This window comes from Balaenoptera acutorostrata, chromosome 11 (genome assembly GCF_949987535.1).
Source record: "Balaenoptera acutorostrata chromosome 11, mBalAcu1.1, whole genome shotgun sequence".
Classification (NCBI taxonomy): domain Eukaryota; kingdom Metazoa; phylum Chordata; class Mammalia; order Artiodactyla; family Balaenopteridae; genus Balaenoptera; species Balaenoptera acutorostrata.
In genome coordinates this window covers 74517325-74531860 of record NC_080074.1, presented here as the reverse complement: position 1 = coordinate 74531860, position 14536 = coordinate 74517325, and the positions used below count along the sequence as shown (strand labels likewise).

The window sequence follows — 14536 nt, the reverse complement described above, 5'->3', positions numbered from 1 at the left end:
GATCAGACAAGATTTTACAATTGCTTTGCATTAAAGGATAAAAATTCAAAGTGCTGTTTGAATAAAACTGATACATTTTTGAAAAATATTACTCAACAGGCCATAACATACCAACTAAAAGCTGCAATAAGCAGCTACAAACTGTGTTCCAATAGAGGGAGTACCGCAACAGAGGCCGACAGAGGAGAAACTGGTGTAAATCTAAGATTAATTCAGCAAACCCAGTGCTGTATAAATTAACATGTCAATTCTCAGTAAACGTTTTGGATACTGGTAAATATCTGAATTTAGACCCTTTTTAATATGCCCCACACAGGCGCTAAATCACCACTTACAATGAGCAGTAAATGCCAACACTGTGGAAAAAGGTAGAAATTACATTGCGTGCTTTTTGGCTATGGACATGCTAACAATGATAACAGTATAGCATTCTTATACTCTGCCCTGTCACAACAACCTTGTGTGTGTGTTATGCATGAGAGACACAAGGTCCCAGACAATAATCACATGAAGCAAAAACATGCAAATTCACACTCCTTCAATCCTTTTGTACCTAACCACACCTAAAAACTTTGATTGTAGGTACAATTTTGCTGAGCACTTACAAAATCTAACTGTGTAAAAGACATGAAAATAAGATTCTCTATAGAATATAATAAATTCTGAGTTTGCAAATTTGTGTCCTATTTGAAATTAGAGTCTTCAGGTTTAAAAAGCTTGGTGTCAGAAGTAGTAGGGCAGGAACCGTGGCAAAAGTCTGGTCCCAGGACTCAAGTCAAGGATAAGAGACAGGAGGAACCAAAGGATTTGCTTGCTTCATGTCCCTGTGTCACATTTTGGTAATTGTTGCAGTATTTCAAACTTTTCAATTTTTATTATATTTGTTACGATGATTTGTGATCAGTGATCTCTGTTACCATTGCAAACCAAAACTTGAAATATGCCATTTTCAAAATGGGTACTCAATAAGCTGATTTTGTTGTAACTAGTCAAGGAAACTGAACCCTTAAACTAAAACAAATACAAACACCCCCGATTTCTTATGCTCCTGTTACATGAATCATTTAATATAATTATACATTCTAATTATAGATTGAACAATTATACTCTACTGCTTGATATCTTTATATTTTTCAAAGATTTCTGTTGAAGGGAGCACTGACTCTTCCTATTCCAGTAATTCATGACCACATATTTTAGCCACCTGGTAGTAACCATCTCGGCAAAGGATTTCTCATACTACAAAATTGAAAGAGGCAAGGTGTGAAAGGAAAATCAAAATGGAGTCAGTACTGCTAAAAGAGCTCTCTTAAACAGAGCTGGGACGCCAATAAGAAAGTGCATTTCTCAGCCTGTATGGAATCTGACCTTTGGACCTGAAGTCACCCAGAACACCTGCCAGAAACTCAAGATACTTATTGGACCCCTACTCTAAAACAACTCATGATTCCTTTAGATATTTTCCAGCTTGCATCAGAGAAAATCACAATTCTTACCAGGCAACTTTTAGCAACCTCGTGACTTTCTGTCTTTACCTGACTCTTTCCCTTCCTTGGAACACTCTTTCAGGGTTACCTGAATCTGTATCTCCCGAATCACAATTCTTAAGACCCCAAATAAACTCTTTTCTTATTTGCAGCCTCCTGATTTTTTTTTTTTTCCGGGGGGTGGGGGGGTTGACAAAAGGTTGAAGAAAGTAAGAGTTTAAAAGCAGAATGGTTTAAAGAAGAAGGAAAAAAAAAAATTCAAGGGATGTTTAATCTGATCATATCATTTACAACTGAAATCTCCAAAGACTGTCCCCGCGTAGGCAAGACCAAATAAACCCTATTCAGCCTAACCCACACCTCTCCCCGCAAAAAATCATTCCAGTTTCATGGCTGACCCATCATCACCCTTCAGTCACTTTTTGCTTCATATACTGCTTTTACTTTTTGCTGCCTTTACTCTTGCTGTTAACTTAAATGCCCAGTAATTCAAAGAGCGAAAGACTCCGAGGTTTTGTTTTTTTAATTCTGATTTTGCACCAGTGACTTTGTCATTTAACTGCTGCACCTTGTTTTACTGCATACCTTGTTTCATTGAGCTTTGAAGATACTGCATTTTTTTACAGATTGAAGGTCTGTGGTAACCCCACAGAGAGCAGGTCTATTGGCACCATTTTTCCAGCAGCACTTGCTCACTTGTTCATGTCTCTGGGTCACATTTTAGTAATTTTCACAATATTTCAAGCTCTTTCATTATTACTATAATTGTTACGGTGATCTGTGATCAGTGATCTTTGATGTTACTAATGTAATTATTTTGGGGCACCACAAACCGCACGCATATAAGATGGGAACTTAATCAAAAAATGTTGTGTTTGTTCTGACTGCTCCAGGAACCAACAGCTTCCCAGCCCCTCTCCCCCTGTCCTCAGGCCTCCCTATTTCCCTGAGAGGCAACAATATTTAAATTAAGCCAATTAATATCCCTACTTTTAACAGTCTCTAAGTGTTAAAGTGAAAAAAGTCACAGGTCTCTCACTTTAAATGAAAAGCTAGAAATGATTAAGCTCAATGAGGAAGGCATGTCTCAAGCCAAGACAGGCCACTAGCTAGGCCTCTTGCACCAGTTAGCCAAGTTGTGATGATGGCAAAGTTGAAGGAAATTACAAGTACTACTCCAGCAATACACAAATGATAAGAAAGCAAAATAGCCCTATTGCTAATACAGAGAAAGTTATAGTGGTCTGACAGATCAAACCAGCTACGACATTTCCTTAAGCCAAAGCCTAGTCCAGAGCAAGGGCCTAACTCTCTTCAATTCTACGAAGGCTAAGAGAGGTGAGGAAGCTGCAAAAGAAAAGTCTAAAGCTAGCAGAGGTTGGTTCATGAGGTTTAAGGAAAGAACTCCATACATAAAAGTACAGGGGAAGCAGCAAGAGCTGATGTTGAAGCTGCAGCAAGTTACCAAGAAGATCTAGTAAAGATAATTAATGAAGGTGGCTACAACTAAACAACAGATTTTCAACATAGACAAAACAGCCTTATGTTGGAAGAAGATCCCTTCTAGGACTTCCATAGATAGAGAGAGGTCAATGCCTGGCTCCAATGCTCATTTACCATTCTAAAAATCCCTGGGCCCTTAAGAATTAGGCTAAATCTACCCTGTCTGTGCTCTATGTATGGAACAAAGCCTGGATGGCAGCAAGTCTGTTTACAACACAGTTTACTGAATATTTTAAGCCCTCTATTGAGACCTACTGCTCAGAAGATTCCTTTCAAAATATTACTGCTCATTGATAATGCACCTGGTTACCCAAGAATTCTGATGGAGATGTATGAGATTGATGTTGTTTTCATGCCTGCTGACATAATATCCACTCTGCAGCTCATGGATCAAGGAGTAATTTCAACTTGCAAGTCTTATTATTTAAGAAATACCTGTGTAAGGCTATAGCTGCCATATATAGTGATTTCTCTGATGGATACGGGCAAAGTCAATTGAAAACCTTCTGAAGGACTCACCGCTCCAGATACCATTAAGAACATTAGTGATTCATAGTAAGAGGTCTATTTTGCAACATTAACAAGAGTTTGGAAGAAGTTGATTCTAATGATGACTCTGAGGAGTTCAAAACTTCAGTGGAGGAAGTAACTGCAGATGTGGCAGAAACAGCAAGCGAACCAGAATTAGAAGTGGAGCCTGCAGATGTGACTGAATTGCTGCAATCTCATGATAAAACTTTCATGGATAAGGAGATGGTTCTTACGGATAAGCAAAGAAAGTAGTTTCTCAAAAAGAAATCTACTCCTGGTGAAGATGCTGTGAAGACTGTTGAAGTGGCAGCAACGGATTTAGAATACTATCAATACATAAAGTTAGTTGATAAATCAGTGGCAGTGTTTGAGAGGATTGATTCCAATTTTGAAAGAAGTTCTAACTATAGGTAAAATGCTATCCAAACAGCATCGCGTGCTACAGAGAAATCATTTGTGAAAGAAAGTCAACTGATGCAGCAAACTTCAGTGTTGTCTTATTTTAAGAAATTGCCACAGTTACCCAGGCTTCAGCAACCACCACCTTGATCAGTCAGTAGCCATCAATATGGAGGCAAGACCCTCCACCCCCAAAGATTACTAGCTGAAGACTCACACGATGGTTAACAATTTTTAGCAGTATTTTTAAACTAAGGTACGTACATTTTTTTTTAGACATAATACTATTTGTACACAATAGACTACAGTATAGTGTAAATATAACTTTTTATGCACTGGAAGTTTGTGTAACTCACTTTATTGCAATAGTCACTTTATTTCGGTGGTGTAGAACCAAACCCACAATATCTATGAGGTATGCATCCAGCAAAAGGAGACCTGTTTCTAGAGCTAAAAGGATTAAATGAGATAACCTATATAAAGTAACAGCAGGGTTCCTAGTCCATACTAAAGCACCAATAATATTTCGTTTCATGGCTCTCTGTAAATCTGCTGAACTCCTACTCATCCTTCAAACCCCATTTTAAATATGTTTCTACAAAACTGGCTTAATTATGTGTCTATTTTCTTCCCCCCCAAAAATGCAATTGCCTATTCTCCTGTGTTTCCCATGGCACTTAGAGAAACCTCTATTGTATTTTAATTGCTTTTTTTTAAATTAATTATTTATTTTGGCTGCGTTGGGTCTTCGTTGCTACACACGGGCTTGCTCTAGTTGGGGCGAGCGGGGGCTACTCTTTGTTGCGGTGCACGGGCTTCTCATTGTGGTGGCTTCTCTTGTTGCGGAGCACGGGCTCTAGGCGCGTGGGCTTCAGTAGTTGCAGCACGCGGGCTCACAGGCTCTAGAGTGTAGGCTCAGTAGTTGTTGCGCACGGGCTTAGTTGCTCCGCAGCATGTGGGATCTTCTGGGACCAGGGCTAGAACCCTGCATTGGCAGGCGGATTCTTAACCACTGCGCCACCAGGGAAGTCCCTAATTTCTTGTTGCTGGCCTTTCTGTTCCATTAGAGTATGCACACCTCCAGGGTGGGATTTTTATCTAATTACTGCCTACTCTGAAACTGACACAATCAATAATGGAAGCTTAATTTGCATTTGTTAAACAAATAAATGATTTCATTAAACTATTACAAACTAAAACCCTTAGATGGCCTTTCAAATATTTCATGATACCCTTAAAAAAATAATAACAATCCTAACTTAGAGCGATACCCTATCAGCAGTGGAATTTTTTAATGTTTCTGCTTACTATTCACTCATTTATTCTACAAGTACAACCAGTGCCTCCTACGGGCTGGGAGTACTGTACATTAGTGAACAAAATGAATAAAAAACTCTGTCCTCCCAGCTCTTATATTTACCACAGGTAAATCTGTGGAAGTAAGAAATTACCATTGCAAACTTGTCTGAAAACTATACCAGAAGACACATTGTTATTCTTCAACATTTACTAAATATCAAAAGAACGACAACAACAACAAAAACTCCTGACCACACATAAAAATTAACTACTTAAAACAGCATGAAATAAACTCAGATTTAGTGTACTAAACAAGCAAAACTGATTTTGTATACCTAAAAAAATGCTCATGTTAGGACCCATTTCCTTGTAGCTAAAAATATTTGTGACTTCTTTTTTTGAATGGTTAGTAATCTTTGTGAGTTTTAAGAGTTCTATGTGTACAATTACATGCATCACATAGATCCTAATTTGAAAGGTGGTGATGTTTAATGTGGCTTATTTGAAAACCTGTTTATGACCTTAAAACATTCTTCACTTTTTAAGTAAGGAGGGCTTTTTACGAAATTTTGTATCAGGGCTTCTAGTCTAAGGGGTGCTCTCCCTGGAAATGAGACAGGCCGTTAGTTAAAAAAAAATTAATTTTTTATCAGGACCACGTCTCAACTGGCTGCACTATCAGGCAAGCAGCCCAGGTGCCACAGACACAGATACAGTTCTTGCACACCAACCTTTCCAATCTAACCTCCGGCTTCATCCTCTTTGCTGCATCCACCTGGTTCCCCACGTATGGCCTATAGTTTCCTTTCTTTACTCATTCCCTGGCTTAGAAGGTCCTTTCCTTACTTCTACTGTCAAAATACTACTCATCAACATACCATTTCCATCTGGAAGAGCTTAGGCTTTCTTCTGTTGGGAGTAATGGTACCCTCTTTTAATTCATCAGCCCTCACTGTGATCCTTTCTTATGGAGATGAGCAAGTTCTACCTTGCTTTAGTCCTGCCCTGCCACTCTCACCGAAATATAAATGCTCCTCACTGTTCTGCTCACAACATCTGGAAAGGGCCCTTACACACAACAGCGGGTTAATTTTCCTATCAGATATAAGAGTAAACATAATACCCAAATATCCAATACTTGCCATAGCTAAACACTAGGAAACTTCATTTAGAGATCTCTGCAAAACAGTATTGAATTCCAAAATCACAAATAAGATTCAGTCTTACTGAACAAATCTTGCTACCTAAAATTACATTATTTCAATGTCCGAAGAAACAAAAAAGGTAGTCTGATATCCCAGGCAGAGAATTCTGAGAAAATAATCCAGAAGGCACAGGTAGTTCCTGTACAGAGAGGTTTCATTTCAGCTGTACTTTTTGGTCATTTTGGACTTTAATGCACCAACTCAACATTTTACTGAGAGGCTTGTCCTGCTTCCCTTAAATTAACAGTGCGATACACAAACAAAAAGGAAGTCAGTAATAATCGATTTTGGATATAAAAGTGCAGTGAGTTGGGTTTTAGGCCCATGGTTCCTACATGTGGAGTTGTATAAATGGGGCTCTCTCCCCCATAGAGCCTACAGAGAAGAGGCAAAAAGCATAAAGGTCAAACAAGTGGTGAATGGACAGATCATCAGGAGCCCAAGATTTAAAGGGCTCTTTCATCAATCCCTAGCCATAGGGAAGAAATACTTCAACAGCACCCTAAAGGAAACAAAAAAACTGAATTATGAAAGGCAACATTAAAAAAGCAACAGTGGCGTGTCTTAGAAAAATTACTAGCGAGATTTAAGTCTCAACCCCCTACTTTGTCTCAAAAGTGTTTTCTAATAATACTAAGCACATTCCAAATAGCTTCCATCTGCCAAGAACTTACCAACTGCACCTCCCCTGCTCAGCAACCAGGGTGAAAAATCAATGCCAAGGGAACCTAAATCCCTTCATTTTGGCAGTAAATTGCGAACATCTACCTTGCTAGGCATTTATCCACAGGGCGAGTAGTTCCTAAATGATTTTAGGAAGTGAACATGACCTAAGGGAAAGCAGAAGAGGCAAAACAAAGAGGAGAGTGGATGAATATAGATTTAAAGGAAAAAGTCAGAGAAACAGAAAAGGCAAGAATTTATTTGGGAAGAAAATGAAAAGCAAAGGGCAATACAAAAAGTAACAGCAAAAGAGGAGAAAAAATAATACTCCACCCTAAAGATAAATGACTAGAGAAGGAAAGTGAAGAGTAGCAAAAAATAGAGTCCAGATGACTTGATTAACTTTAAAAATTCTCTTACTGTGACTTTTAAGACTGATTGGGTTCGGAGTTTGGAATCCTAGGAAAGGAAACGGTCTAGCAATGGAGAAACAAAGTGAGACAATGCTGAAAAGTAAAGAGACCCTCCTTCCTAAGCTCTAGATAGGCATCAGGTAGGGCTGGATCAAGGAAAACGCTGGTGATACGCGGGGCTCCTGGAAGGGCTCAGAGAAGCAACAATCACGCGTATTCACTTGTCTGTGGGAAATCGAAGATTACTCGTGGGCTCGGGACAGACTACAGAGAACCCCCACCCCCACCCTAGGGGGAGCCTGCGAGGCCGGACTAACAAACAGATGGGCTCTCAGAGCAGGAGCAAGAGACGCGGAGTATTCTCGGGAGCCGGCCAGACCCGACGGGGACCCCGAAGGGGCAAAAGGAACGCAGCGACTAGGGTCAAGGGCGGTGTCGCCAGGGGCCCCCCGGGCGCCCTTCGCCAAGCCGGAACTCACCGATGCCGAGCCCTACAACCAGGCGGCCGGCGAGCAGCGTCTCCTTGTTGTTCGCCGCAGCCAGCACCGTGGAGCCGGCGGTGAAGAGGGCACTGGCCAGCAGGATGGCGGCGCGGCGGCCGAAGACGCCGTTGAGGGCCCCGCCAGCCAGCGCCGAGACTGCGGCCGCCCCCACCGTGCTGGACACGAGCAGCTCCTGCCACAGCGCGTCCAGGCTGAGCTGCCGCTTGAGCAGCAGCATGGCCCCCGACACCACCCCGGTGTCATAGCCGAACAGGAAGCCGCCCAGCGCGGAGAAGACTGCCACCACGTACACGAAGGCGGGGGTCTCGTCCTGCTGGAACTGCCTCCGCGCCGCGCGCTCCAGGTCCCCGACGCCGCCGCCGCCCGAGCCCTGCAGGCTGGCGCTGGACTCGGCGGCCGCCAGGAGGCTGCGCTCCCCAGCCGTGCTCGCCGCGTCCGGCTCCTGCTGCTTCCTGCGCCGCTCGCCCATCAGGCTGCTCAGGCTCCGCAGCGTGTACTCCACATTCTCGCTCGCCTTGCGGGACATAGGGCAGGGGCCCGGGGCTGCCCGGGGGGACGAGGCTCCGCGGGCCGGCGGTCTCGGAGGGCTAGACAGCCCGAGCGGGCACAAGGAACCGCTGCCGCCGCCTTCCTCCTCCCGGCTCCCGCTCCGACTGCCACGGCAGCAGCCGCCGCCGCCGCGGCCGCTCCGGGGAGAAAGTTGCTGCCCGCCGAGCCCCGGCGCTGCGGAGTTGGAGCCTGGCGGGTCTCACTCGAGACTCACGCCCCACGCCTGCCGAGCTGGCGCTGCGGAGCGAGCGGGAGGTGGGGCCGCGGGTCACGTGCAGCCCCAGCCGGCAGGGCCGGGCCGGAGACGCTCCGCCCCCTCCCCGGGCGGGGCCAACCTGAGCCCGCCCCGATCCCTAAAACCCACCCCACCCAGGTCGATCGCGACCTCTGACCTAGGCTCCTTCTTACGTGGCTCTCGCATCCTTACAGCTTTAAGCCCCCTAGTTTCGGGGCCGCAGCTGGGTAGCAAGCCAATGTTTGAATGCCGGCTACTAGGCTTTCAGACTCGGAGAAACCGCCTACGATGATTGCACGGTTTGGAAAGGCAAGGAGAGAATCTCTTATAAAAGCCTGAGGATGGCCAAGGCTGGAAAAGGGCCTAGGAAAAAATATCCTGTTATGGCATATAGCAAGTACTCTTCCTTACTTTTATAATATTGTGACAAAAATGTCTGTTCTGGAGCAATTAAGTTTCTTATCGCCAGTCCCTCCTCAACTTATGCTTATTTTAAAGGCACGGTACATCTTATTTCTTTGAGGACAGAGATAACGAATCTCCCCAGGTGAATCCCAAACTTCCTTCCAGGGATCCCTGATGTGTAAAAGAAAATTCACATTTATACATTACACTCCTGTATCACCAAGGAGCTCCCACTGGTACAAAGTAAACCCAATATTTGATGTGATTTAACGTTTAAGAGGAAATCTCCACCTAACTCCCCCAACATACTCACTAAAAGGAAGGATGTCTTCTCCCCTGAGAAGTCTGCACTGTTGCCTTCCATTTGCAGGGGCAATTTTAACTGCTTCATTTGCTTGAAACAAAGCAAAGATGACATTACTTGCCACCAGTTTTTTAAACTGTTGAGTTAATTGCCGGTTGTTAGTTTTTTTCCTCACTTTGAAGTCAGTAGTAAATCATTTTATACAGCTCCACTTTAGAAGAGAAACTTTGTTCCTCTGATTTGCTTTCATTCTTCAGGCTCAGGGCAGGAGGTAAAGCATCATATAATTTTGTTCCTTATCATTTCAGTGCTCTTTTATTTTCCTTATTTGAGCAAAAGTCTTAGTCTGAGGCCTATTTTTTCATGCAGCCTAAAACTTGTTCTTATTAAAGAAAAGGATTTTGTCGTTTCGTTTTCAATAAAAATTTATATTAGAATTTGTCAAAATTGCTTTCCTTTGGATTATCAGTCATGATTATCTCCATAATATAACACTTTCCTTAACAGCACCAAGGAAAAATGAACTAATGGGCTTAGAGGACTTAACTGTTTAAACTTATTGTGTGGCTTTAAAGTAAGGTTCTCTCATAATTCCCAGGGATCAATTAAACAGAGAGAGCTTTTAGCTCTGGAGCAATGAACTCTAATATTCAGGCTACAGAAAAAGATTCAGGTAAGAGAGCGCCCTTTTCCATGCCTGCTGTAATAAAACCGCGCCACCTGGTGGGGAGCCGGTTCATCGCTTTTGAAGAGCAGGGCTCTTCTACCAGATGAGAATCAGCTGGTACTGTTGACAGTTCCCTCTTGCTGAGATGAAACAAACTTCCTTTTACTCCTGTCAGGAACACCTTGGCTCCTGAGCATCCTTGCTGGTAATTCAGCTTTTGTGTCACAGAACGCTAAACTACTTAAAATGGTTCCACTCCAAATCATCACGGCACCTAAATACCTACGATCAGGTTACATCTGAAAAGAAATGTGACATGAAAAAAAGGGATCAGAGAGTTCAACAGAGTTCTTTCCAGCCCTTGGAGGGAGCCAAGTTCATTTTAACACTACAGCGTGAGTCCAAAGTATAGTTCCCTGAAGCCTGCCCCAACCGCAGATTATGATGAAATGGAAAGCTAAGGATCAAAAGACATGAGTCCTATCAGTATCACTGTTTTACTGTACAACTTTTGACAACCACTAAATTAGTTTGTTCTTTGTTTTCTTATTTGCAGAGCAGATATTGGTACAGCAATGACTCATTTACTAGAAATGAAAAATAATTTTTAAATATACCTCGTTGCTATTGCACAGTAAATAATAATTCTAAGCATCATTATTGGCTTGCAAGGTGAATTTGAAAACCCAAGTTTTAAGTACATTTGCTTTACAACCTCCAGGAAGAGGGAAAGAAGTGAGAGTGGTTTTAGCTGTACTGCTACAGATCCCTTTCCATTCATCTCTCCCACCATAACAGTTCCCTTTCTCCGGAGATAACCACACCTATCACTTTGAAACATATCTTTCCAGAACTTTCTGTATGCATTTATATGTACACAGTAAAACACAAAGTTTGTTTTACTATTGTTTAGATCACAAAGAAAGAAAACCCAAATCAGACTGGTTTAAGCCACAATTATGGTGGAGAGGGAGGATTTATTGACTCTTGTCTCTGAAAAGCTTTCAACAGGCTGATTTCAAGTACAGCTGAATATGGGCCTCAAAAACCAGGATGTCACCAAGAGCTCCATCTCTCCATTCTGCTTCTTGCTACTTGCGCTCCACTCTCCAATTCCATGTGGTAGCCAAGTGACTACAGCAGGTTCCAAGGTCTACTTCCTATTCTACTCATATCTGAGGGCCAATTAGTGCCCACATCTTGAACTATTAATAGAAGTAAATCATGTGGGCTTAGAGTGTGTTTGGGGGGGCATTCCCATAAGAAATCTGGGGTACTTTTTTGCCAGAAGACAGGCAAATAAATCCTGGGCAATAAAACCAACAGATTTGAGTTACCAAAGTAACTAGTAAAGTAACATGGCATAAAAGGCAAGTAAAGCGTTTCAGAAAGGAGGGGCTGGCCAAGAGAACCAAATATATTGCATAGAGATCAAAGAGAATAAAAATTCATATGAAATCATTGAACTTGACTATTAGAAAGTCAATGGTGAAGACCTAATGTACACCATGGTGACTAGAGTTAATAGTTAATATATTGTATACTTGAAATTTGCTCATAGAATATATCTTAAATGTTCTCACCACAAAAAAGGTAATCTGTGAGGTGATTAATATGCTAATTAGCTTGATTGTGGTAATCATTTCACAGTGTATGCGTATATCAAAACATCACATTGTATACCTTAACAATATACATTTTTAATTTGTCAATCATACAACAATAAAGCTGGGGGGGAGAAGTGAGAAAAAAAAGTCGATGGTGACTGCTGAGAATCAGAATATTGTTTTGATGGTATTTTGCTGGTATTACATTCAGAAACCAAGTAGTAATGCCAGAATCCTGCCCTATTGATCTTTCTTCCTTTCTGTACATATAATAGACAATAGCAGCATCAAAATAAATATATTATTAGTAGGTACAAAGGTAGCGGGTCCCATGGCTTAGTTATGAGGTTTAATATGTGCTTAGTACTTCCTTCCAAATCTTGCCTTTGACTTGTTCTAAGGAAGAGATGGAATGGGAGGCAAGAATGGAAGGTAAGAAAACAGGATGGTCAGCATGCCCAATGGACAATGCCCTATCTAGATCTGCTTACTACATGGAGACATGGAGCAGGAAATACGAGAAAGCATGAGGCATGGATGATATTTTAACACACATTGACCCTGCCCACTAATAACCATGCCCAACTGGGAACAGAACTTGCGACACAACATAATATCACCTCCTCCTCTTTTGGGTGGGGAGGGTTGCAGCTCCTCTTCCTCCTCAGAGACTTTTAGGAGAGCAATGTCAATTAACAGAAAATAGTGGAAATAGCAACTGTAGGTTGCATTTTCTAGAAGTCTCTTGGTAAATGCAATGAAGGAGAGAATAGTTTAAAGAGATATCAGGATCAAGAGAAGGGGTAGAGGGGTTAGGCATGACAAATTTATTCATATACTGAAGTGAAAAGAATATATTGACATGTCAGGATCCTGCATGATTGATAGAGCAAAGTCTCAAAGAAGGCAGGGAGGAAATGAGCAAGATCATTAAGAGAGAGGCTAACCCAGCCATAGGGAAGAGGAGGAACACTTCTTCCTCTAAAAGAGAAGGCAAGCAAAAAAAAAAAAAGCAGGAAAGAAGAACATGGCATTAATAACAAAAATACAGTGTTGACCTTGGTAGCTTTTAACTGAGGGACTGGCAAGTATCTACACTATTAGCACTCAATTCTGGGTGCTGTTGTTGGCCCAAGGACTTTTACTAGGCTAGCTCTTATAGTTAATTAATAGCATAAGTAATAGTATAATCACTAACAAAAATTATAAAAGTAGAAAAAGAAAGCTTTCATGAAATGAATAATAGGGGGATGGGGGTTGGAGTGAACCTAGATGTTGTAAGCAGGAACACCCAAGTTCACATCTTCAATCTGCTACTTCCTTGACTGTATGACCACTTACTTATTTTCTCTAAACTTCAGGTTTCTCTTCTTTAAAAGGAGGATAATAATACTGTATCAGTAGTTAGATGGTTTCAATCTGAGTAACAGGAAATCCATACTGAAACTGCCTTATACACTACAGAAGTGTATTATTACATAAATCTGAATGTCCAGAAGTGGCAGCATCAGGAATGGTATGATCAGTCTTTGAAAAATGGTGTCGAAGATCCAGATTCTGTCCTTTTCTCCACTCTGCTATTCTTAGTGTATTAGTTTTGCCCTCTGCTGGCTTCTATAAGAGGGCTCTAACATTTCCAGGTACCATTTTTCTAATGTATACAGAAAAGTACAGTACTTAGTCCCTATTCTCAAATGCAATATATTCCAAGTAGTAAAAGACCAACATGACTATGTTTAGATATACCTAATAATGCAAAGCATAGTATACCAAATTGGAGCTGGAAACAAAAATTCCAGTGGAACTCAACTTTGATTGCAGAGTGTCAAAATATTATTTATTGACCCAAATGAGTAGCTGCAAATGATAACTGTTAAAAAAATAACAGAAAGGGAAAAAAAAAAACAAATCTTGACTTGCAACTTCAAGAAATCTCTTAATTAAACAGGATGCAAAAATCTGAAATGAGAGTAGTGGGAAGTATTTGTTTCAAAGTAGAATCACTAATGAAATTAGTAACAACTCACCCTCTTTAATTGAGAAATTATTAACTTGGTATGACACTGGTTCTTCAGCCAGTTTCAGTCGTTTGACTAGTAATGGAAAATACTTTCAAATGTATCTTGTAACATGAAGAGCTCCTCACTAATGATTTTGTTTTTAAAAAGTCAGTAGGTTTTCTTTTGCATTTTGAATCCAAATTGTAAACTCACTTGTAATAGTGATTCTGTCTGAAGCAGAGTCACTATGTTGTAAGCATGGTAATAGGGTGACTCTGCTTTGCCAAACTGAGTGAACTTACCATGTTAAAACTAAGTAAATATCCAGCTGAAACAATTAATTTATATTTTGTAGTTGGAATTATTTAGATAAAATAATAAATTCCTATTTCTTTATACATTCCTCTTAACTCAGGAGAACCAAAAACTTTTAATTTAATAATACAAATTATGGAATTCACTGACCATATAAGTTGCACAGCATTAACAAGCACTGCTTTGAAGGATGCTTTTGTTTTCCCAGCCAGTAGTACTTGCACATGCAAAATATGACTGTTTAAACAAACTTATGCAAAAAATATTTCAGGAAGAGCGGTCAATCTCAATGTTTCCAAAAAAACAGTATTGTAATTTCCTCTCAGATTCTCTCTCACAATTTTTACAGTGTACAGCATTGAACATTTTTATATCTCAAATACACTAAATGACAATTCAGTAACACTGAACTTGCTTTTATATCTGATTTTCATGCTGAGTCAGTAAGTAT

At 41.1% G+C, this 14536-nt stretch overlaps 1 protein-coding gene across 2 annotated transcripts in view; it reads right to left on the bottom strand.

Moving 5' to 3' along the window:
- Nucleotides 1-8803, bottom strand: part of SLC2A13 (solute carrier family 2 member 13) — a 454917-nt gene extending 446114 nt beyond the window's left edge. For both annotated transcript variants that reach the window (XM_057557296.1, XM_057557295.1), the window contains exon 1: nt 7980-8803. In XM_057557296.1, the coding sequence (XP_057413279.1) occupies nt 7980-8529 (550 nt within the window). In that variant the 5' untranslated portion in view covers nt 8530-8803. The remainder of the gene's footprint in view (nt 1-7979) is intronic.
- Nucleotides 8804-14536: the final 5733 nt, after the last annotated feature.